Genomic DNA, 25,149 nt, shown 5'->3' with positions numbered 1-25,149 from the left:
AGTTAAAAAGTATATGAATGTTAGGCTTGATAAGTGAAGCTTGGGCTTCTACTCAATTGTTAAATGAGATCCAATATAGAATCAAGCTTGTTTAAGGGCTTTTAGTGAGCCGGTCTTGAGTGGCTCACGAGCAGTCTTTCTCGATTACACTCTACACCCTGAATTGCCAATGGTATGTTACCTGGTAATCCAATATGTAAAGGTTAGGCAGGCTGGGTAACAGGTCAAAACCGCTAGTTATTGATGCAGGTTAGGTTTCTTAATGATTATTTATTGAATCTTACATTATATCATCTTTGACATTACAGCATAACTATTTTTTTGTTAAAGAAACCGAGTCAAACACAAGTACAAAATTTTTGAAACCGCATATTGAATTCCTCTAGGACAGATTAATGGGAAAGCCTATGGAGTCTGTTATAGATCAATTTCAGACCACTAGTAATCGTGGCAAAAGACGGTCTGTATTCCGGGTCTTCATCCCACGAGAGTTGAATCAGTTCAATAAGATCTTCAATATTGTCTTCATGCTTTGGGAGTGCCGGCCTTATCTTCCCTTCACCAACTTCTAATGCAATCTGCTCATCATTAAACACAAATGCACACCAACTGTTATGAGTCCTATGTGAATACCAAACTGGTGTGTAGTTAGGAGGGTCGTTCAAAAAGTTCACAGCTAGCTCGAAATTGGCTTGTTTGTAAATGAGCAGAGCCTGAGCCGGCTTGGTTTGTAAACGAATCGAACCCAAGCCAAGGTGAGCCGGACTTGTTGGCTTGCTCCAAACGGCTTATTTGTAAATGAGCGAGTCCGAGCCAAGTTAAGATGGGCTCACTGGCTCACTTATTAGGTTCGTTAGCTCGTTTAATTACAACCCAAATTTTAATGTATATATACAAATTTTTGTAAATATATAACTCGAAAGTATAAGTTTGGAACTTTATTTTTGATGTGAGTTTTAGTTGCAATGTGCTTATAGACGCCAAGAGTTGTGCTAAAGAATACAGTGATTGGTAATTAACCCAAAATTTTAATATACATAAATTATAAATCATATAGTTTGTATATTCTGCATTATGTTAAAAGTATTATATATTGTTTTTATGTATGTCAGTATTTGTAAAAAAAACCTTCAAAACTTTATAACTGAATGAGGTAGCTCGAGCTTTTGACGAGCCGAGCTCGAGCCCAACATTTTGCTCGGTTCAGTCTGTAAACCAATCACGCCCGAGCTCACCATGGCTCGACTCTACTCGTTTTCAACCCTATTTGTAGTGTGTTTTAGTTAGTTAACCTTGGAGGGACCATAATCAGTCTCGATGTAGGGGTATTCGCCCGTTAGAAGCTCATTAAGTATGACCGCGAAACTATAAACGTCACATTTTTCATCATACGGCTCGCTCCGGATCACTTCCGGAGCCATGTATACATATGTCCCTGTTTCGCCTGTAAACGCCTTTTCTTCATTAGTTAAAAACCGAGCATGCCCAAAATCCGCAACTCTCACATGACACGCATCATCTAAAAATATGTTACTCGGTTTCAAATCCCGATGAATAATCATCGGTTTGTGTTCATGTAAATACTGCATCCCTTGTGCGATCTCTAACGCCTTGGCTAACCGCTCGTCAAACGGGGGGAGTGGGTTGACCCGTTCTTTCCGCCTCTTACCCGGGCCATGCAGCCAGTCTTTTAAAGTCATGTTTAGGAACTCGGTAACGAGCCAACCGTGGTTAGGTGGGTCAAGGCAAGCACCCATTAGTTGGAGCACGTAGGTGTGACGTTGTCTTGATAATGTTTCGACCTCTTGGGCGAAGAAGCTGACTCCATAATCGTTTAAGTTAAAGAAATCAGGGAATATGCATTTCACCGCAACGTCTAGACCGCGCCATGTTGCTTGGTATATGTCTGCTGTACTTCCTTGAGCTATTTTCTTGTGGAGTTCAATCTGTATATGATAGGTGATAATAATATTAGAAAAGTTAGCTAAAAAGGAAGAGGGTCAAGAAGTTGAACATGCTACACCAGGGGTGGCGGGTCGAACCCGACAAGAACCAGAATATCGCGTTAGACACGCGAGCCCAAACACAACACGCGCATTACAAGTTGACATGTGCACAACCCGTTTAACCTGCTTTTACATATTAATTCACTAAAACATCAACTTATAACCAAAAACATATGTGTGTATAAAACAATTACGTTTAAACTATTAAACTTTGATGCTGGTTTATCTATTTCTAGCTTTCCAATTTATCATAGGTTACCTAATTAGATTAAGTCATGACATAAAACATGTTTAAGAAAAAACAAAGAATTAATTACACGGATGGTTCCTGTAGTTTGGTCATATTGCAAATTTAGTCTTCAAGTTTTAAAAATTACAACTTTAGACCAATTGTTTTTAAATGGCCCATGTATTATTTTTTTTGGGCATTTACATATATCCCCTTCTTAAGTTCCCTTATTACATATTTACCTAACCCTAAAAAATCAATTACATATTTCACCTCCTTAAACCACATATATTACATATTTGTCCATTTCATTAAAATTAGCATATTAAATGATTATTTTACCCAAACTTTTAACAAAAGATTTTTTTTTCATTTCCTCATTCACTTATAGCCTGTAAATTTGGTTCAATTATCAAAATTGAAGAACTAGTATAAAGAATGAAGAATCAAACAATCCGGTCCCAAATCAATTTAACAGTAAGAAATTGGTAATAGTTAGATTAATTAAGCTGAAAAATGTTAAGATTAACATAACTGATTGCTTTTAACATGAAATACAAAAACATTGAAATGCTTCTGGGATTCCAGTGTGTTCAAAATATAACGCAAAGCAAAAGTGCCCAATATCAAAATTTCATTTAGCCTAATCCATCAAAGTTTATTAATATCACACACTACAGTGGATGTAAACAAAACCAGTAGCAAAGAGTAAACAAGATAAGAACATAACCAAACACATAAACTGTTTTCGTGAATCACAAAGTCGTCCTTAATGGCACCATTCTCATCCATAATCCATTCTGCGATACTGCATCGCACAGTGGAAAAAAAGATCTAGAATTAGGTGTGGCTGGATGGATTTGGTGGTGGCATTGGTTAAAGAGAAAAACGGAGAGAGTTCTAGGTGGTGTCGGACTCGGAGGACAAAGAGCCAGAATCTGTTGACGGTGTTAGGGCATGGACTATTGTAAATTAAATTATAAAAAAGGGGTAAATGGGTAATTTAATACGAAAAGGGGAAATAAGTAATTGATTTTTTTCTTTGGGGATATATGTAATTAATAGTGTTTACTAAGGGGAAATATGTAAAAATCCCTTTTTTTAATTAACGTTAAAGGTATTTTGGTCATTTCACATGCACTTACGGAAAAGGTTAAGCTCCATTCATTTTTAGAGATCAATGGTGACTATCTATGTTATTAATTCTAAAAAATTATAAATATAAGTGGGTTAAACGGGTCAGCCCAGAAACCCGTCACATCAATTAGACCCCCATTTAGTGCTAAGTGTGTTTGTGGGTTCGACCTTAAATATAACCGAACCCGTTTAGACTAAACTCATTCGCAATTTTCATATTAGGTTTGTGTCGTATTAAAATGCCCAGGCTAGATGGGTCTATATACGTACCTCGTGTGGATGAATGTACCATCCGTTACTCTTGGCTTGTTCAACGAGAGCCAAAAGATCCGTATTTTGTGGAACAACCGTTGGCGTTTGAGGATCCATGGATGCTTGAATGATGACTGACGAGGGACTCGGAGATGATACCGAAACGGATGATGATTGTTGAGGGTTGTCCTTTTTGTTAAGAATAAGGTTCAAGAATCCATTGTCTTGTGCTATTTGCAAACAATATTTAAGATAATCCTGTGTTCTTTCCAGCCTTAATTTGTACATAGACTTTAGGTCTTTCTCTTTCTTCACTTCTCTATGCAACTCTTCCACCTTCAATATGATTTCATAACCCAATTACTAAACTATCATGTAAATGAGCGTTTTCAAGCTCACAGTCAGCTCGTTAAGCTCTATATTCAAAACTTGAGCTCGGCTCATTAGATTTTTTTAAAGCTGCTTGAGCTCGACTTTTATCATATTTATATATCTTTAGCGTTTTTATGCTCAAAGTCAGCTCGCTAAGTTATATATGCAAGACTTGAGCTCAGTTCGTGAGATTTTTTTAAATGTAATTATTTGTATTAGATGTATATATGTTATATGAAATACAATTTTATTATATACTAATATACATATAAACAACAGGCTTGATTAGACTCATGAGATTAATGGAGTTCGGTAATTGAAGCTCAGGCTTGTTTATTAAACGAGCTTGTGTTTAGGCTCGGCTTGATTCTAGCTTTTAGTGAACCAATCTCGAGCGGCTCACGAGTGTCTCAGCGAGTTTAACTACCCTGATCTTATGCACACAACAAAGACCTAAGTTTTGTGATCATTGAAATCAAGAATTCAAATGAACTTGTATATGTAGTGTGTGAAAATAAGCAAACAAATGCCAAACATTATTTTGTACATTGGTATACACATTAAAGATTGTATAATAAAGCATCAATTTTCAGTAGACAACTATGTTCCTTTAGGTGTAATACATACTGTTGTGTCTCATGTTATATCTAAGTTGAAACACAAATAATGTTTTCTTAACTAGAACCTAAAAGTAGTTAACACCTTAACATATGTTTACAAAATACCTGAAGCTCAAGTCGGGGACTTGAGTGACGAGGTGGTGAGGCCGCAATGTTGGGTTTAGTCATGCAATCACCAAACGCCCTACAAAACTTTTTTCGAGAGCTTCTGGTGGCGTTTTCTTGACGGGTGGAAGACATGTTGGTGGTAACCGGGGTGGTCTTAGGTTGTTGTACTCGACTCATGATGTCGGTTTTACTTGAAACTAACTGGTTAAGTTGGTCCGGTGGTTGTTTATATGGTCAAGTGAAGGTTTGGAAAAAAGTGGTGCTTTCATTAAAGCCAGCAATAGACGGAGATTGTTATGAAGGTGGTTTGTTTTTAGCTTTGATGTTTGTGCACAATGTCTATGTGACTAACTTAACTGTTGAGCCGGGTTGTGTTCATTGTTGCTTCAAGATTATCAATCAAAATAAAAATATATTAATAAAATATATATAATAAAATAAAATTAAATATTTGACTGGTAACGAGTAAAAACATATTTGTGCGTAGAGGTGAACAAACCGGGTATTCTCAGGAATTAGAACCGGGTATAGTCAACAAAAGTCAAAACCGGGTCAGGGTAATGCTTCCGGGTATAGTCGGGTATTTGACCGTGTTTTGACTGGTTCCATTGGGTTTTTTTCAGGTTTTGGGTAGGGTACGGCCGAGTTTTGACCGTGTAATGGTGGAACCGGTTCCACCGGGTCGGTTCCGGTTCCGGGTACAGTTTCATAGGGAAACCCAAAACCCGGTCCATACCCTCGGGTAGGGTAGGGTCGGGTCCGGTTCCGGGTAGGAACCGCCGGGTCGGGTCCGGAACCGGTTGTTTTGTGCACCTCTATTTGTGCGTGAGTACATTCATTTTTAGCTTTTTTTTTTTTTTTTTTCTGAAAAGACGGTATTATATTCACTCAATAACAGAAGAGAAGTTTACACGTTTAGTACATCAATTGATCTTGAGCCCATCATAGGAAACTTAAAATCTTTATATCTTCCATGATTTTGCTTGGGCTTGTATCGACTCCAATAAAATATCTTGTTATTTCTCGCGTTCCAAATGAACCATATTGTGACATGAAATATTGCTTGTATTAACTTCATTTGTGTTTGGTTCCGGCCCGAGTAGATTTGATAATCTATGACAATATGACATCATTGATGGAGAAAGCAAAGAAAGGTGGGAGCTCGCAAGACCCTGTCACGCCTTGCCATACTGCATCCGTCACCGAACAGTTGGCCAACAAATGTTCAACTGTTTCATCAGATTCTGAGCAAAATGGACATGTTACCGTACCTACTGCAATGTTTCGTCTTAGTAGTGCAATACGTGTAGCAATTCTCCTGAGTTGAGTTTTCCACCCACACATTTACCTTTTTCGGATCCATTCACAATGATTGAAATCGCGTGTCACATATTGATTTGCAAGCCAAAGTCGTGCAGACCTTACAATTACTAAAAAATAATTTGTATATAAAACTTTTCTAAACTCCAAATGTAATCGTGCAAGAGCAGACGTTTCATTTAGGCTGCACTGTTGAAGAAACGTGGATCGGCTCACTGGTAGACGATCAACTTTCCTCGGGTATGAGTATGCTATTTCACCGATGGTTCTCCGGAGTATGAATTCTTCCACCTACCAAACGAGCAGCACCGTGAACTTACCCCTCAGAAAGGGACAGAGGGGTCCTCTTTGGGGTAACCCTCCGGTGTGAGAATAAGAGATTGTAGGAGCAGATAATAATAATCTGAGAGTGAGTAAGGAATTGGAATGTATTTTCTTGCTTACCTCCCCTTGTGGAGGTGGTGTGGTATTTATAGTGTTAGGGTTTCCAATGATTGGGCTCAGATCCCATTAGGGCCTTTTTGGCCTTCTCCTATTGCTTTGCGCCACGTGTCCTTAGGACACCTGGTGCTTTTTCATTGATTATTCTCTGACCCAGGTATTTCACCTGACCCATGTGCAATCACGTGGTAGCACATGGGTTTTGCTGAGTTGTCCACCTTTCATTGGCAGCTGTCAACATCAGCATATTCTTATTCTTTAAAGGATACCTTCTGGAAGGTTGTCTGACGAGCACAATCAAGGTTGTCCTTATCTTGATTTGGATAAGGACGAGGTTGATTATGTGCACGTGTGATATGCGCCTATCCTGAGGATGCGCGAGGTCTTCTCTTTATTCTCACGCGCAGATGTTTCATGCGCAGATGTGATATGCGCAAGCATATGTAATATGCGCCACGCGAAGATGCGCCACGCGCAGATGTGATATGCGTGAGCATATATGGTGCGTGAGCATGTGATACGCGTGAGCATATGTGATGCGTGAGCATATGTGATATGCGTGAGCATATGTGATGCGTGAGCATATGTGATATGCGTGAGCATATGTGATATGCGCCATGCGCATAGGTTTTGGCTTTGTGCCTTCATGATATCTTGATTTCAAGCCTCTTGTCTATATCTTGTGGGTTGACCCGCCCCGCTCGATGTTAAGGCGGGTACATACCTCTTCAAGCCCCCCCAGTCTAATGTGTGTCTTGTCTCGCGCGAGCGAGGTAAGATAGATATTAGACTTAATAGTTCTCTTTTAATAGGGTTTGTCTTTTCCTTTTTTATTTCTTATCGTTGCGCGAAATTCTATCCTTTTGGTTGAAATGAATCGTCCATGTACGTGGTTGGTTGGTGCTGACATGCGTCAGAGATGGAGACATGTGTCAGACTTTTCGTGTGCTCGAGGTGCTACAGTTGCCTTTCATGTCCCCTCACACAGTGTCAGGAACACGTGTCGCGCTCGCGTTGGCCTGCACCTGCGAGTGGGGGCGGGTGAACTCTGATCAGTACCTGTTTCGTTCCCTTTTATGTCCCCTCACACAGTGTCAGGAACACGTGTCGTGCTAGCGTTGGCCTGCACCTGCGAGTGGGGGCGCGTGAACTCTGATCAGTACCTGTTTCTCTCTGTCCTGGGCCTATAAAAGCAAGCCTTTTGAGTTGTTATTCTTCATCTTCATTGTTATTTCAGAGCTTTTTCTTTCCTTCCATTTTTATTCCGATTAAGAGCCTGTCTTTTGCTTCCAGATTTCCGTTCTTGAAGTAACCTCTGTTTGATTCACAGTTGTATGTCTGATAACCCAGACGCCACAATCTCCCCCAGCAAACGCCTTGTAAAATCATTAGTCATGTCCACTTTGAAGAAGGCCGGCAAGGGAAAACGGGCTGCTGAGGCCTCGTCGGAGGAGGTGGGGAAGGGCAAGACAGTGAAGAGATGGGATGAGATTCCCTGCAAGTTAAGACAGTCTGATTTCGACAGTCTCATCGCCTCTCAGGGCTTTCTCCCTGAGTACGGCTGTATGCTCCCGGCGGCATATCCGCCCACCGGCTATATCTCCTTATACTGCCATTTTTTCACTCACTGCAACCTTCGTCTCCCAATGACAAGGTTTATGGGTGCGCTGCTTAAATTTCATGGGATTCACATATCCCAAGTCCATCCTTTTGGACTTGTGCGCATGACTCATTTTGAGTTCATGTGCAAAGCTCAGCGCGAGGAGCCACCCCTCGGCGCTTTCAATATTTTTATAAGCCAAAAATCCAAGATTCTTGGTTCTTGTTCATTCCTCGCAGTCAGAAGGTCAAGTGTTGCACTGTTTCCTTCAAAAGCCTTCATGACTGGTCTGAGAAATTTTTTTATATTAAGGCTGGTGTGGTTTCCATCCGCATGACCATGCGCGCGATCACCTCTGCGCCCGCGGATGAGAATGTTCTTAAAAACCCAACTGGCGCATGGGTTAATAAGTTGACTGCTGAACCATCCCCCGCCAAGAATATTTGCGAGGAGGCGCTGGTGGGGGTTGGTATGAGCAGGAGGTGGACCGACAGCGCGACTGAGCCTGTTATCCAAGTTGATGGCTTATGTGAGTTATTAGCTCATTGCATTATTTCTGCGCGAATATAATTCGTTTTGCTGATATCATTTGTCTTGTTTTATGCAGTAAGCAAGGAGTACGTCCATGCCGCCTATGATGAGCATATGGAGGGTGGCTCTGTCGCGCTGGGCGCTGGGGAAGTTGGTTTCCCCGATCGCTTCGATGATATGTTCATCCCTGTTGATTTGGGATTTTGCTTTGACAGCGATGCGCCTGGTAGGCCTTTGTACTTATGCTTATGCCTTTGGAATACCAAATTTGGTTAACATTTCTGTTGCACGTATTGTAGATGCGCTCGAGAACTATGAGCTGGAGCTCGCGGAAGAAGAGGTGGAGGAGGAAGCTGAGGTGCCACAACTCAAGCGTAAAGCTAAAGGGAAAACTGGCGCAAGGGCCAGTAAAAAACAGAAGAAAAATGATGCCCCTGTTGCTCAGGATCCTCCTACTCAAGCGAAGGGACTTAAGAAAACCAAGGGGTTTACCTCCAAGGTTTCCTTGTCTTCTTTGCCTCAAGGTGTGGGCAGTCCTCCTGTCCACACGAGGTATGGTGCCGCCACCTCCTCTCTTCGCGCGGCGGAAAAGGGAAGCGACGCTGCGCCTGCTGTTTCCTCTTCAACAAGTATACTTTATACTTTATGGTTTTATGAGCGTGATTCCGATAGAGTTATTAATGAATCTTTGCTCACTCAAATGTTTGTAGAGCCGGCGACCTTGGTGGATCAACTTCAGGCGCAACAAGGTACCGAGGCTGCGCCGAAGGTTGCTTTGAAGTCCCCTGTTTTATCCTCGAAAAGGGGGAAAATGGACTTCATGGCGATGTTTAACTCGCGAACGGCGGTGCGCCAAGGTATATATTGCGCTTTTATTTTCTGACTTTTTTCTTTTAGATCAAGTCATGAATCATTTCTCTTTGTTGGTTTTTTCATAGGAATTATAGCTGGCACACAAGCTGCTGGCGGCACTGATGGCGCCGGCGCCAGCGCCGTTGGTTATGCTCCTGCTCCTGCAAGCACTGAATCTCCCCTCATTGGGATTACTAAGGAGCAGGAGGCTGTTTTACGCGCTGATCTAGCGGCGTCGAGACCTCCCTCACCTCCTCCTGCGCGCAGCCCTCCTCGCGAGACTGGTTTTGATTTTTCCAAGTCGCAGGAGAAAAGACCTGTTACAGAGGATGATGAGGAGGTCAATTTTGAAGACTCCGATGGTGGCCGCGCAAGCCCTGTAGCGCCACGAGATTTCGTGGCGCAGCCTTCTCGTGGGGCTGGCGCTGACTTTTCTGCTTGCTCTCCGCAGGTATAAGTTCGTTTTGCTCCGCTGCGCGGACTTCCATATTAGTGTTTAGATGACTAGAACGTTGCTTTGTGTTTGCAGGAAGCCGATCACATATACCGCCCGAGATGGAATATTACTGAGGATAGCTCATTTCAGTCCATGGGTGTGTGTGAAGACTTCTGGGCTCACTCCGTGCCTCCAGCTGAAAGGAGGTTTCAGGAGGACCGCGCTCGCGTGGACTTGCTCAATGACCATATTTTTGCTGGGTCTGCGTTCTTTGCTGCCTCCCAAGAGCTTCGCTATGATTATGTAAAGGTGCGTGATGCTCTTGCGGAGGCCAAGCAAGAGGCTAAGGTGTCTGCTTGGAATCTTTCTGACGCTCGAGAGAGAGCTGAGAAACTCCAAGCAGAACTCAGTGAGAACCGAGCAAGTGCCAACGCTGCCTTCGTGAAGCGCGGGCATGAGCTGCAGGCTGCGCGGGAGAAGCTGCAGGCAGCAGAGGCGGATGCGGCCAAGTACGCGCGGCGAGTGCGCGATTTGGAGCTAGATGCAGAGGCGCGTGATCAAACTCTTGTGCAGGCTGTCACTGACAAATCTTTATTAGAGAGTGAGGTTGCGCGCCTGAAGAAAGAGCTTGAGGCCGCGCGGGCAGAGAAGGATGAAGCCCTGGCGATGGCAGTGTCTGGCCAAGAAGAGCTCGATGCTGCGCGAGCGGAAAGGAATGAGGCCTTGGCGGCAGCAGCGTCCGGCAGAGAAGAGCTAAAACAGACCAAGGAAACTGTTGAGTTGTTAAACTCTCAGATTTCTGCTCTTGAGAATTCTGTTTCTTCCCTCGCGCAGGATCGCCAATGGCTAGTCTCACAAGGTATGACTCGTTGCGCTTATGCGATGAAATACTCAGACGAGTTTCAGACTCTTGTGATGGATTGCAACGCTGCCTCGCGCTTGGTGGGTCGAGCTGAAGGGTTTAAGGATGGCTGTGAATATAGCATGCTGAAGAAGAACCCATCCGACTACCCTTATCAGCTCGACGTCGTCTGCGCTGACATGGCCGAGGTGGGGGAGAAGTATTTGAATACTCCCATTCCCATCCTTGAGCAGGTATTTTAACCTTAATGAGTTTGCCTTGACTTATTTTCCTAGTCTTTTTGTACTCATACTTTTCCTTATGATTTGCAGATAGCCTTGCTTGCTGATCAGCCCGATCTCGGCGCTCTAAAGAAATTACTTGACGAGTGTGAAGGGGCTGGTGGCGGCGATGATGGCGCGGGCAATGCTGCCTCTGCTAGCGGCTCTGGCGTGGCCAAAGGACCCGCTCCTGACACTATTGTGATAGAAGACGACTCCATTCAAGACGAACAGCTTGACTATGGCAAGTTTGGAGATGACGAGGAGCGGGCTGCGCCAGATGCTGATGGAGGTAATGATGAGGGCGATGAAGAGGCTGACGTTGATATAGAGACTTGAGAAGCCCTTCATGATTTTTTTTTATTTGTAGTTTGTATCTCATCATTTGTAAATTTGTAAATTTCTATGTTTTGGAATGAAATTTTGTTTTTCCCTTATTCGCATCTAGCGCATTCCCCATTCATCTCTTTATATTGCATGTTTGCTTGTTGAATATAAGATATGCTTGCACGTTGAAATTTGAACAAGGTTGTAAGGAAATTATTTTACTTAATCCTTGTCATATTTTAAGTGATTTTGCAATATCCTGACTATGCTGACACGTGCCTTGGCGTTTCATTATTCCTCTTTTGCGCGACGTTATCGCGCATTTATTATAGGGAATTATGAGTTTTTTTAGCCTTTACGTGTCAGTATGTGTTACTCTGATATCCATTACAATTCCATGCGCGATCTCGACCTGAGACCTTAACAACTATGTTTTGGCATGTGCTTTGCCTTAGTTGTGCTTGGGTATTTTTATGGTCTAGCTGCGCAGCATGTAGGATGGATGTTGTGAGTGATTTGAGCTAAGGCTCGTATTATTGGGCTAAGGCCCTGAGCTAAGGCTCATATTATTGGGCTAAGGCCCTAACGTTTTAGAGTTAAAACTCGTTAACGCGTTTGAGCTTGAAGCTCGCGCATGTATGTTTTACTTCGTTTTATTTTTAGTTTTGATGTCAATACAATGTTGTCATATTGCTCAAAATTAATAAAGGGAAGTGTGAAACATGTATGCAAAAGGTAATAGAACACACATTAAGAGAAAATAGCGCTTATCATTATTCATAATGGCTTAAAAGCCTTGATTACAAACTTGACAATTTTTACATGAAACATTTTCTAACCTGTGCTGCGTTCCATGCGCGCGGGATCTTCTTTCCATTCAAATCTTTTAAAGTGTATGCGTCTTTTCCCAATTCTTCCGAGACTTGATAAGGTCCCTCCCAGTTGGGGGACATTTTTCCCGGAGGTATTGCGCGGCTAGCTTCATTGTTCAGAAGGACAAAATCGTTCTTCTTGAAGTGGCATTCTTTCACGCGTTGATTGTAATATTTTTCTAGCTTTTTCTTGTATTTGGCTTCACTGATGATAGCCGCCTTTCTGCGCCTTTCAAGTAAGTTGAGATCCAACCTCCTTTCATGCTCGTTATCAATCTTACTCATCATGAGCACTCTATGGGAGGGGCATCCAATTTCTGCTGGAATCATAGCCTCCGTTCCATAGGTTAGGCTGAACGGGGATTCGCCATTGATGGTTTTGCTTAATGTCCTGTGCGCCCACAGGACATTAGGTAGCTCCTCGACCCATGAATGGGATTCTCCCTCCAACCTTTTCTTCAGCCCATTCAGCAAGCTTTGGTTCGCGCGCTCCACTTGGCCATTCCCCTGAGGGTGGTATACTGAAGTGAAGATTTGGTTGATGCGCAATTCCTTGAGCCAACTGGATATCTTCCTGTCGGTGAATTGTTTGCCATTGTCGCTCACAATTTCCATGGGCAGGCCAAAACGGCATATGATGTGGCTCCAAATAAATTGCTTCATCGCCTCGGCTGTGATTTTTGCTAGTGGCTTGGCTTCAACCCATTTGGTGAAATAGTCTACTGCCACTACCAAAAATTTTACTCGCCCTTGCGCTTGCGGCAGGGGACCACAATATCGATTGCCCATTTGTGGAAAGGCCATGCGGAGGTCACCAGAATCAAGTTGTTCTTTGGCCGCATGGTGTTTGGCGCATAGCTCTGACACGCTTTGCATTTTTGGATCTCTTTTAACGCGTCCAAGTACATGCCTGGCCAATAGTAACCTGCGCTCATTGCCTTGGCAACCACCATGCGCGGGCCAGCATGTATTCCACAGATTCCTTTGTGTATCTCTCTGATCACATAGCTTGCTTCCTCAGCATCTAGGCATTTCATGAGCGGTCCAAGATAAGAGCGTCGATATAACGTACCATCAAGCAGTTCGTAGTTCTGCGACTTGTGTCTTATCTTCCTCGCCTGTGCGCGATCGTCCGGTATCTTTCCCTCCTTCAAGAATTCCATTAATGGAGTTATCCATGATGAAGGTGTTGTATGAATTACAAGGACAGACTTCGCTCCCACCGACGGGTTGCTCATTACTTCCACCCTGACATCTTTGCCAAAGTGATCGAAGCTGGTTGATGCCATCTTACTCAGCGCGTCGGCGGACTTGTTTTCACTGCGCGGAATATGTATGATTCTGAAAAAGTCAAATTGCTCGATGAGTTTTCTCGCCTGCTCTAGATACAGAGGCATGGTGTTCTCCTTGGCATCATAAAGGCCATTGACCTGTGCTGCTACCAAGTATGAATCAACATGGGCCTCTAGCTTTTTAACTCCGAACTTGTGCGCGATGCGCAGACCAGCCAGCAGGGCTTCATACTCAGCTTCATTGTTGGTGCTCTTGAAATCCAACCTGATTGTGTAAGTATACTCATGACTTTCTGGATCCACCAGCTTGAGGCCTGCGCTGGACCCTTCATTGTTTGAAGCTCCATCAGTGAATAATCTCCAAACATTTTTTTCATTATTGGCTTGCGGAGGGTCTACCTCGCGCTGAGCCTCTTCAATTTTTCCTTCAGGGATTTCTGCGATGAAATCAGCTAAGACTTGTCCCTTTATTGCTGGACGGGGCTTATAGGCGATCGTGTGCTCTCCTAATTCCAACGCCCATTTTGTCAGCCTTCCTGAGAGCGCGGGACGCCGCAAGACTTGCTGGATGTTGTAACCAGTCAGAACTTCAATAGGATGACCATTGAAATATCTATGAAGCTTGCGCGACGCGTGTGTTAGTGACAAAACTAACTTTTCCATGATGGAGTAGCGCGTCTCAGGATCTGTCAGCACCCGACTCACATAATAGATTGGTGTTTGGATTCCCTTGCGATCCACCAACAACACTGCGCCGATGGCGCGCTCTCCTGCTGACAGGTACAATGTTAGAGTTTCGCCAGGAAGTGGAGCTGTGAGCGCAGGCAGATTTATCAGACATTCTTTTATCTCACTGAAAGCTTGCTCGGCCTCAGGCGTCCACTTGAATTGGCTTTTCTTTAGGCAATTTCTCAATGTGTTAACAAATGGGATAGATTTGCTTGCATGGTTCGCTAGGAACCTGTTAATTGATACCAATCTACCATTCAACTTTTGAACTTCCTTCATGGTGGATGGTGAGGGCATGTCAAGGATAGCCTCCACCTTCTCTGGGTTCACCTTGAAACCATCCTTGGTGACCATTACACCTAGAAATTTCCCTTCTTCTACGCCGAATGTGCATTTGCTCGGGTTGAGCTTCATGTTTACTTCCTTTAGGCGCCAAAGGGTTTCTTCGATGTCTTTGAGCATTTGTTTTTCCTCCCTGCTTTTAATCACCAAATCATCCACGTAGACTTCTAGGTTTCTTCCAATTTGCTCGTTGAAAACCGCATCCATGAGTCTTTGGTAGGTGGCTCCTGCATTCTTCAAACCAAAGGGCATTTTTGTGTAACAAAAAACACCCTTGTCAGTTCTGAAGGCAGTCTTGTCCTCGTCTTGTGGTGCCATTTAAATTTGGTGATAGCCCTTGTAGGCGTCCAGGAAACATTTGAGCTTAAATGGCGCCACAGAGTCCACTTTTGCGTCAATGTTTGGGAGGGGGTAACAATCTTTTGGACATGCTTTGTTGAGGTCCTTGAAATCAATGCACATCCTCCATGACCCGTTGCTCTTCTTTACCATCACAGGATTGGCTACCCATGTTTGGTATCGTATTGGGCGGATGATATTTGCGCGCAGTAGATCTTCTACTTGCTCATTCATGGCCTTTGCCTTCTCATCCCCCATGACTCTCTTCTTTTGAGCAATTGGCTCTACAGACTTGAAGGTGTTGAGAGAATGTTGCGCCAGGTCTCGCGGAACTCCAGTCATATCAGAATGTTGCCACGCGAAGACCGACATATACGTTGTGAGCAATCTTTTCATTCTCAACCTTGTGTCGTCTGATATCGTAGCTCCAATTGTGATTGTTTGCTCTGGGAATTTTGGGTTGAGAATCCATTCCTCTGGCGCGTTGTTTGCCATTGGAAGTTTCATTCTCCCTTCCCTCGGTATACTTGTCACTGCGCACAAATGATCTCGGTACACAAATGTTACACCTGTTGGTGTTGGGAACCCCAGCGCGCCGTGCGCTGGTGATGGTATGGCGTTGAATTGAGCAATCGTTCCTCTACCCAAGATCATATTGTGGCATGAAGTGGTGGGCAAGACCAAGAAGTTGACAATTTCGGCTCGCTTGTGTTTCTCATCCCCCATGGTTAGTTCAAATTGTATCTGACCTAGGGGGTGAATGATTTCATTTGAAACACCCGAGATTGGTGCATTCACAATTTCGAGCCTTGCTTGGTCTGCTGGATCCAACTTTCTGAAACATTGCTCATACATGATGTCTGATTCACTGCCAGTGTCCACCAGGACTTTTGACACTTCATAATGAGCAATGTGTGTAGTGATGACTAGAGGACTGCTGATAGACGGGCCTCCCCTGATTCTTGGGAAGATTACTTGTTGCTCGCGCCAATCTCCTTGGACTTGCGCGCTTCTCTTTCTCGATCTTTGCCTTTGGCTTCCTCCCTCGGCTACACAGATTCTTTTGAACTTTTTGCTGGCTGAGGCTCCATCTGGTTGTTCATTCTCTGGTCTTGGGTTTTTCACCAGGTGAGCCAACTTGCCTGATTTCACATCTCTTTCAATCGCATCCTTCAGATGGTGGCATGCATCGGTGTTGTGCCCTGTGGACTTGTGAAACTCACAATACTTGCCACTGTTTGATGGTCCCTTGTGGAGTAATGGCTTGGGGCTTTTAAACTGGACATTCTCTGTGCTTAACACTTGTGAAGGCGTTTTAGTGAGGGGAGTCCATATTCTTGGTAGAGGTCTGTTAGGCTTTCTGCCGCCTTCCCTCTTGTCACTTTCTCCGCGATTACGAATGCCTTTTTGGGGCTGGGGTGAGCTTGGTTGCACCTGCTTTTCTGCGGGAGAAAAACTGGTTTGTTGCAACCTGGACCATACGGAGTTCTGTTTGCCCCTCCTTTCATTGTTGCGCGGTGCTTCTGTTTGATGCCCTCTATCTCTTGCTCTATCTTGGGCAATTTGTTTTTCATTTCGCGTGAAGACTCGCGATGCTTCCATTAGCTTGGCCCAAGTGGTTGGCATGCCATCTCTGCTCACGAGAGCTCTGCGGAATTGATCACTGCGCGCACCTTGAATAAAGGCCACGCGCAAGAGTTGTTCAGTGATACCTCCAATTGCCAGAGATTCCTGATTGAAACGGGTTATGTAGTCTTCAATGGTTTCATCATTCCTGCGCACGCAGTGCATGATGTCATCGGGGTCGCGCGTGTGTCTGCGCTGCTGTACGAAGTGAGCCTGAAACTTCTCCAATAGCTCTTCGAACCCATCGATTTGTCCAGTCGGCAAGCTTTCGAACCAGACACGCGCTGCGCCCGTGAGGCAGCGAGCAAACATGTGACACCATGTTGGCATCGTCCAGCTTTCTAGGTTTCCAGTGTTGTTAAAACCTTGTAGGAAATCGTCTGGATCAGTTGTGCCGTCGTACTTGCCCAAACCACTTGGAATCTTGGTTTTGTGTTGAATGGGAGCCTTCGCGATGCGCTCAGTGAATTTTGAATGCTTCACCAAGATGGTTGGCCTGTATGGTGTGGTTACGTCCACTTGCCCTCTCGCTGGTGGGTTGTACGGTGTGTACAGATCCATATCGGCTTTGGCCCCAGGCGCTATGTTCATGTGCGCGCGGAGCTGTGAGCCTCCTGCATGAGTATCTCGCATCTTCCTCATGCTGTGCACTTCTTCATCACTAAAATCAGCGTGTTCAGTGTGAACAGAGTGACCATCTTCCGGCGCGCGCGCCCTTCTTGTTGTTCCTTGAATGGTTTGCTTATCAAACGCGAGCCTTTGTGTTAAATCGGCTAACTTTTTGTGTTTGACCAGCTCATTGTATTTGTCCATTAAACGTCGTTGTTCGTTTATGAGCCATTCTTTAGGGTCATTGGTTTCAACTTTTGGACCCATTGGTCCTTTTTGTTTCGCGCCAGTCAGATTTTGGAACGTGAGATCGTCTGGAGGAGTTTCAGTCTGGCTATGAGGAGTTGTGATGAAGGGATGGTTACTGGTGGTGCGCGCAGAATCACGCGGCACCCTCAGAAACTGCTGTCCCTCATTAACATCCTCAAGCTCAATATCCTCCAGAACTTGATCGCTGTTTCGAACACCGGAAACCATGGTGAAGTTTTTCAGAGAGAACTGATGAGATGGTGATTTTGTTGCCGTTGTAACAGGTGATGGCGCCAATGAAGAAACGGGGATCGGCTCACTGGTAGACGATCAACTTTCCTCGGGTATGAGTATGCTATTTCACCGATGGTTCTCCGGAGTATGAATTCTTCCACCAACAAAACGAGCAGCACCGTGAACTTACCCCTCAGAAAGGGACAGAGGGGTCCTCTTTGGGGTAACCCTCCGGTGTGAGAATAAGAGATTGTAGGAGCAGATAATAATAATCTGAGAGTGAGTAAGGAATTGGAATGTATTTTCTTGCTTACCTCCCCTTGTGGAGGTGGTGTGGTATTTATAGTGTTAGGGTTTCCAATGATTGGGCTCAGATCCCATTAGGGCCTTTTTGGCCTTCTCCTATTGCTTTGCGCCACGTGTCCTTAGGACACCTGGTGCTTTTTCATTGATTATTCTCTGACCCAGGTATTTCACCTGACCCATGTGCAATCACGTGGTAGCACATGGGTTTTGCTGAGTTGTCCACCTTTCATTGGCAGCTGTCAACATCAGCATATTCTTATTCCTTAAAGGATACCTTCTGGAAGGTTGTCTGACGAGCACAATCAAGGTTGTCCTTATCTTGATTTGGATAAGGACGAGGTTGATTATGTGCACGTGTGATATGCGCCTATCCTGAGGATGCGCGAGGTCTTCTCTTTATTCTCACGCGCAGATGTTTCATGAGCAGATGTGATATGCGCAAGCATATGTAATATGCGCCACGCGCAGATGTGATATGCGTGAGCATATGTGATATGCGTGAGCATATGTGATATGCGCCATGCGCATAGGTTTTGGCTTTGTGCCTTCATGATATCTTGATTTCAAGCCTCTTGTCTATATCTTGTGGGTTGACCCGCCCCGCTCGATGTTAAGGCGGGTACATACCTCTTCATTTAGGCTGCACTGTGAAGACTCAACATCGAAAGAAACAAGTGAAGAGGTAAGATGACGACGACTTAGCGATCAGTGGGTAGTTCTAAGGTTCGGGAGCACATTTCTTCCTTTTTTGTTTTCCCTTTTTTTAGCGACCAACAAAATCTACATAAATTATAAACCGAGGAGGCTACCGGCTAGGTAACCCCCAAAAAACACATCAAAAACATCATCAATAACCATAAATATACAAGAAAACACGGGAACAAAATCAAACACTCAACCAACACGCGTTTAGCCAACGCTACATTATATTGAAACTTCTCTAATCCTCCCAATCGACAAAAACACTTCTTGATGTATTCAAAATCTAAAGGAATCCAAGAGATCGATTTGATGTAATTCACAAGCTTAACGAGAGAGGTGGAGTTATTATTAAAAACCAAGTCATTACGCGCCTTCCATAAAAATAAGAATTATGACATGTACAAGACTTCATAGGTCTTTGAGAATGTGTGAAACTCCAGGAGATTTCTAATTCAAGTCCAACTCAAAATAGCATCCTCATTTAATCAAGTTCTTGCCAATTAGATAAAAAAAAGTTCGATCTCAATTCATAAAATCATACTTAAAAAAACATGCTCAATTAGTTATATATCATGTCTAGGTCACATTTTAAATCCGATTAACTATTTTAGACTCGTTCAAAATTCACAACCAACTTCCTTTCCTTATATTATCATCTAGAACACTTTCAATAGGAATTATTATTCATTTTAACCAAATCTAGTCCCACAACTAGCTCACTTAGCTTTGTATGAGGGATGTTATTGTTTCGAATCATGGTTGAAGCCATTTCCGCCCCATGCTCGAACATTAGATCCGTCATCAGTGGCGGATCCAGAAATTTTTTTCAGGCGGTGCACTACTTTTAGATGCTTAAATTTCATGGAATCAGATATAAACATTTCGGGTTGGTTCGATGGTTCGAGTCGGTTCATTACATAATAAAAATATGATAAAATAATAAAAAAGACACCATCATTCAAAATTAGAAAACACATAATATAAATACAATGGTCTTTATGAATTAAAAAAATACTTATAGTTGTTTCATACGAGTCTTCATCTTTTGAAATTGTTATATAATATAAATACGATTGTTCAGCTGGATGCCCGGACTACCGGAGAAAGGAGGTGTGGTGCATGCATAATCATGGTGAAGAGGGGAGAGAGACAGAGAACGACGTTTGTAATTGTATCTTGGTTTAAAAATTTTGGTTTAAGAAACCCTAAAAAGCTGCAGATAAAAAAAAATAGTGTAAGACGGATTTGAACTCTAAAAGGATGCATAGGAAAAAAAAATAGTGTAAAACGAATTTGAACCTGTGACCTTTAATTAACCAACGTAGAGGTTTATCCACCAGACTAGCAGCTTATGTTAAAAATAGGATGGTTCCTTTCTAATTTATAAGGTGACTTCCTCTATTATTGTCTAATATACCAATACACTATTATTTCGAAACTTAGGTGGTTCATGGGAACCACCCATTTACATGGTGAATCAGCCCATGTCCATCATGACATGATCCGGACCCGCCCTCATTACCCATTTTACCTGGCATGACCCATGTTCTTGGGTTGTGTTAGTCAGGTTAGAGGTGCAAAAATCGGTTTTTCAAATATCCGAGTTCGGGTATGGAACCGAGTTCGGGTATGACCGGGTATTAGAAAATCAGGTATTGGCAATACCTGGCCGGGTTCGGGTCTGGGTATTGTCTCTAAAAACCATATCCTATGCATCGGGTTCGGGTCAGGTTTAGAACCTGGTATTCTAAAACCGGGTATTTGAATACCCTATTTCCGGGTATTGAATACACGTTTTTTTCGGGTTCTCTCGGGCTTTTTCCTAGTTATATTTCAGGTATAGATTGGATTTTTTAAGATGTTGCACTTTTTAGGGATATTTTTTAGGTATTTTTCGGGTAATTTCGGATAATAAATCGTGTATTTGAAAAACCCGGTTACGGGTATTGGAGAAACCCGATTCCGGGTATGGAACCGGTTCCGGTTTTCAGGTAATTTTGGATAATAAATCTTGTATTTGAAAAACCCGGTTACGGGTATTGGAGAAACCCGGTTCCGGTTTTCGGGTATTACCGGGTATAAATCTGGTCCAGTTCCGGGTACAGGTTTTGGTAGTGAAATGCATACCATATCCATACCCTACGGATAGGGTCGGGTACGGGTTTGGGTATCAAAAACCCGGGTATTTAAAAAACCGGTTCCGGGTATTTTTTTCGGGCCCGGTTCCGGGTTCGGATTTTTGTGCACCTCTAAGTCAGGTTACTATTGTTGGACTGGACTTGGTTGCCTGGACGGATATCCAAATCGCAAGTTATCCTTTAAGTAGAGCACCATTTAAATAAACCACTTTATTCATTTTTATCATTGATTTACTCATTTTTCTTCAACACCACGTAACCACTACTAGATAGAATCCTTGTTTTTTAAGTATTTTTAGTCAAATTTCAATAACGATTAAAAAAAAGTCACGTGCGATTCTAAAAAAGAACACACTCCTAGTCCTTAATCCGAGTTATGAAAGATAGTGTAGCTTTCTAGATATCTATTACAAAATATGTACTTTTGTTGTTTCCGATTTTAAGCATCTTTCTTGTTTCACTCCCAAAATAAATGTGTTTAACATGATACACCCCTTTTTTAACCGAATAAAGGTATTATTTACACCTCAAATCAAATCACACACATTTCCATAACTATTTTGAATTCCCCACGAATACTCAGAAACCCTCTTATTTTCATTGTTTAATCATGTACTAATGCCTTTTAATCTCTCTTGAGTCATGCCCTTGATTTAACAGCAAATTACTACCTTGAGCCAATTTGACTTTCAACGTATTAAAATAAATGTGATAAAAGTAGATTTAGAAGGCTGAGTACTTCTTGAGTAATTGCTACAAGTTATGGCATCAAAGCGACTTTCTTTAATGCTTAATTAGTTACTAAGAATCGATCAAAGATGGTCAAACTCAGCTAGATGAAGATCTAATCGGTCAACTTGGATAAAACCTAATTCAGATTTCTATAGCGTTAAAGAACGAATATCATTTTTTAAATTAATGATTAGCAATTTTTATAATAATTTAGCATTTAAAAATGTATATTTCTCTTATTTATATGGCCTAATAATATCAACTAAAGGCTATTGGCCGACAATAATCTCAACTGAGTTTATCCCCGCTGGTGGTCCCAAATTGTAAAAAATCTACTCTCGATGGCCCTCAATTAAAAAAAAGAAAAACTTAACGACGTTAAGTTTTTTCCGAATTTCAAACTGATTTTAGGGTTTTGATCGGAAGGAAGATACGAGTCAATTTAAACTTTAGCTCGAAACGCTGTTTCAGACGGCTTGATTTTTGTTAATTGGAAGTTCAAACACCTGAATTGAAGCAATAATCAAGTCGTTTGAAGCAATGCTTTGAGCTAAGTTTTACATTAGTCGACTCATATCCTCTTTCCGATCAAGAGTCCTTTAAATTAGTTTGAAATTCGGAAAAAGGTAAAATCAATACAATGTTGAATGTCACGCATAAGTGGAAGTCGTGCGATGATTTCATCCGGGAAAACATCTTGAAATTCATCGAGAAGTAGGCTTACGGCTGCTGTTTGCGTCTCCCTTGTGTCAAGGGGAGCCAAAACAATATTGATACCATCTTTTTTAAAGTTGTATGTATTAGTGAACCCGTCATGCTTTGTTTTACGGTCATATTGCCACGGCCGTCCCAGTAATAAGTGACAAGCATCCATCGGAATTACCTCGCACCAAATTTCATCAGAATATTTGTTACCAATTGAAAATTTTATCAAACAACGTTGAGAAACTTTAACTACGTTACCTTTTTTAGCCATGTGAGTTGGTAAGGATCGGGATGTGGTTCGGGATTCAACCCGAGCTTCTCAACCATTGTCCTCGCAACCATATTTTCGCAACTCCCGCCATCGATAATGATGTTGTTGGGCTTAGTTCCAGAACCGGAGCCGCTGGCCGGTTTAGTGTAAGCGTACCCCCGATTGGGCGTCAACTTGGTCCGATTTTTCAACTGTTTTTCGACCCGTAAAGCGAGTTTGCACACGTCATGGAATGTCCAATACAGTTGAAGTTGGACTATATTTTCAATTTCCGAATTCAATGCTCCATGAAAACGTGCTATTATTTGTTCTTCTGGTTCATCTATTCCACACCGCATACAAAGGCGGTCAAACTCACTAATTAACTCTTGGATATTTAACAAATTTTGTTTGACATTGTGGTACTCCAAATAAGAATCCTGTTTATGTGTGGTGAGTAAAACTTTTGATTCAAGCAATTTTTTCATCTTGGCCCATGTTTCAACTTTAGATTTACCCGCATAAGCACGTTGTTTCCGAAGATGATCCCACCATAATGATGCGTATTTTTTAAGTTTAAGGGAACAAGTTATACCTTTAGATACTCAGGAATATCACGGATGTCAAAGACTCGTTCAACGGTGCGGATCCAATCGATAAAATCGTCGGGTTGTGTGTTGCCCTCAAAATCTGGGATTTCAATCCTGACCCCCAACGTTTTTAATTCGTCCCGCTGCGGAGATGCACGATGGTGATGATGTCGGGCAAAAGGGTTTTCGTCCCTCCTCCCACGGCGTCCCATCCGCTGGTAATTGTGGGCATTGTCGTCGGTGAGTGTATCCTCCGCCGACGTTCTCTGGTTCATGGATAACTCGTTCACGAGCCGTTGAAGACGCTCGTTTTCTGCAATGTCATCTGGATGTGGCTGGTTATACATCGCTGCCTGGCTCTGGTACCACTTGATGGCGTTCAACGAGAAAGAATAAAACATAATGGATATGGTCCTCCGTTAGAAAGATAACCTCAAAGAAAATACCTCTTTGAAAAGAAAGGCTTTCAAGCTTAATTCATAAAATTCTTTTAGTGTCTGCCGACAAAAGATGGAGAAACCTCCATTATATAAAACTAGAAAAAGTGCCCGCGCGTTGCTGCAGGTTCGCGCAAATTATATCTTCGTATAGGTTTTTAGTATTTGGTGTAGTGTGTAATGGGTTATCAGTGTGAGCGAGTTGCCGCGTGTGCATATGGTTTGTTGGATTTTTTTTCGGATGGGGGATGTGCACTAAAATATTAACGTATGCATATTCATTGGATGCATTGTGTTTTGTGAAGTAGTTTTTAATGAAGTAGGTTTGTATAGGTTTTGTGGATTTAATCAACAAAAATGATTGAATGTGTGTTAATTGGTAAATACTTAAACTTGAAAATTTTGGTTTTTAGTGTCTGTTGTGGTGTGTAATGTGTTATTATTGTAAGCGAGTTTTCATGTATGCATATGGTTTGTTGGATTTTTTTTGGATGGGGGATGCGCATTAAAATATTAACGTATGCATATACATTTACTGTTTTGTAAATATTGGTTAATAAAGTAGGTTTGTATGGGTTTTGTGAATTTTAATCAACATAAAGGATTAGATGTGTGTTAATTGGTAAGTACTTAGAGTTGAAATTTAATTAACAGAGGCTCAAATTAAAGTCACTAAGTTGTCGGTCAATGAATTGTAAAAAGGGTAAAGTGATATACGTGATTTGATTGTGCACATGCATATATATTGGATCGACGGTGTTATATGGTAACTGGAACTTAAGTTCTAAAAACAAAAATTATTTGGAGCATCACAAACTGGGAAGTAGGAATGTGATGGGAATTAAGAAAATGATACGACATTAATAGACTTAAATAATGGGAGAGACAAAGGTCTCAATGAAGACCGTCCCCTTGTCGCTGGTAAACCAATTAATTTAGTAGGCACGCCCAAATGGTTTGTTGACGACCACGATCTCATATAGTTTTATTGTGCCAGCCATAGGAAATAGTCCGTTTGTAACGTAATATGTAATGTGGGGGATCCACGAGTGCAAGGATATTGGTGGGATTGCAGGGGTTGTGAACATGGGGATCCACTTATCTCGGAGTAGGGAGCACAGGTTGTCTGATATGTTGCGGCTTCCCTGAGTTAGGAGCATCTGCAGGGAGTTGTCAATGTTTCCCAAATGTGTCCTAAAAGTTGATTTTGATGGAACATGAGGGAAAACTATCTCTTTAACCTGTTCCGTTATCGTGTTTGATAACAACGTTCGTAAACACAGACCAAGCCTTCGAAACGACGAAGGGCAACACATGTTGGCATAGAGTTTCGTTCCTTATGGAAGTCGTTCTTACATATTCCATTTTTGCGTTGAAGGGTATTTGCGTCCATGTTGTTGTTTGTGTCGAATAAATGCGTCCTGTAATGAAACCCGTGACACTTTTAATATGCAAAACTCTTTAGTCATTTAAAGGGCAATTGTAATCTCAAAGGGGAGAGTTGTTCACGAGCCGAGCCGAACCGAGCGAAGGCTTGCTCGTTGCTTGGCTTGTTTACAACCTAACCAAACCAAAGGACTGAAATTCAAACCGAATGAAAATCAAAACGAGCCAAAATCGAAGCGAGCATTTTTTGAGCGAACA

The 25,149-nt window shown here is 42.5% G+C and overlaps 1 protein-coding gene across 2 annotated transcripts; it reads right to left on the bottom strand.

Annotated features, from left to right (window-relative positions):
- Positions 1 to 167: 167 nt before the first annotated feature.
- Positions 168 to 4,976, bottom strand: LOC143623321 (serine/threonine-protein kinase STY17-like). 2 transcript variants are annotated; one of them, XM_077094257.1, is made up of 5 exons: positions 4,855 to 4,884; positions 4,722 to 4,821; positions 3,643 to 3,960; positions 1,293 to 1,946; positions 169 to 578 (listed from the first exon to the last, which is right to left on the bottom strand). In XM_077094257.1, the coding sequence occupies exons 2-5, from the start codon at positions 4,782 to 4,784 to the stop codon at positions 393 to 395; spliced, it is 1,221 nt and encodes a 406-aa protein (XP_076950372.1). In that variant the 5' UTR covers positions 4,785 to 4,821; positions 4,855 to 4,884; the 3' UTR covers positions 169 to 392. The 2 variants fall into 2 exon arrangements, with proteins under 2 accessions (XP_076950371.1, XP_076950372.1); XM_077094256.1 differs by having other exon boundaries at positions 168 to 578; positions 4,722 to 4,976.
- Positions 4,977 to 25,149: the final 20,173 nt, after the last annotated feature.

This window comes from Bidens hawaiensis, unplaced genomic scaffold (assembly GCF_021521415.1).
Source record: "Bidens hawaiensis isolate Kalapana, Puna unplaced genomic scaffold, B.hawaiensis_p1.1 tig00003378_1, whole genome shotgun sequence".
NCBI classification, from domain to species: domain Eukaryota; kingdom Viridiplantae; phylum Streptophyta; class Magnoliopsida; order Asterales; family Asteraceae; genus Bidens; species Bidens hawaiensis.
This window is presented reverse-complemented; position numbering and strand designations above follow the sequence as displayed.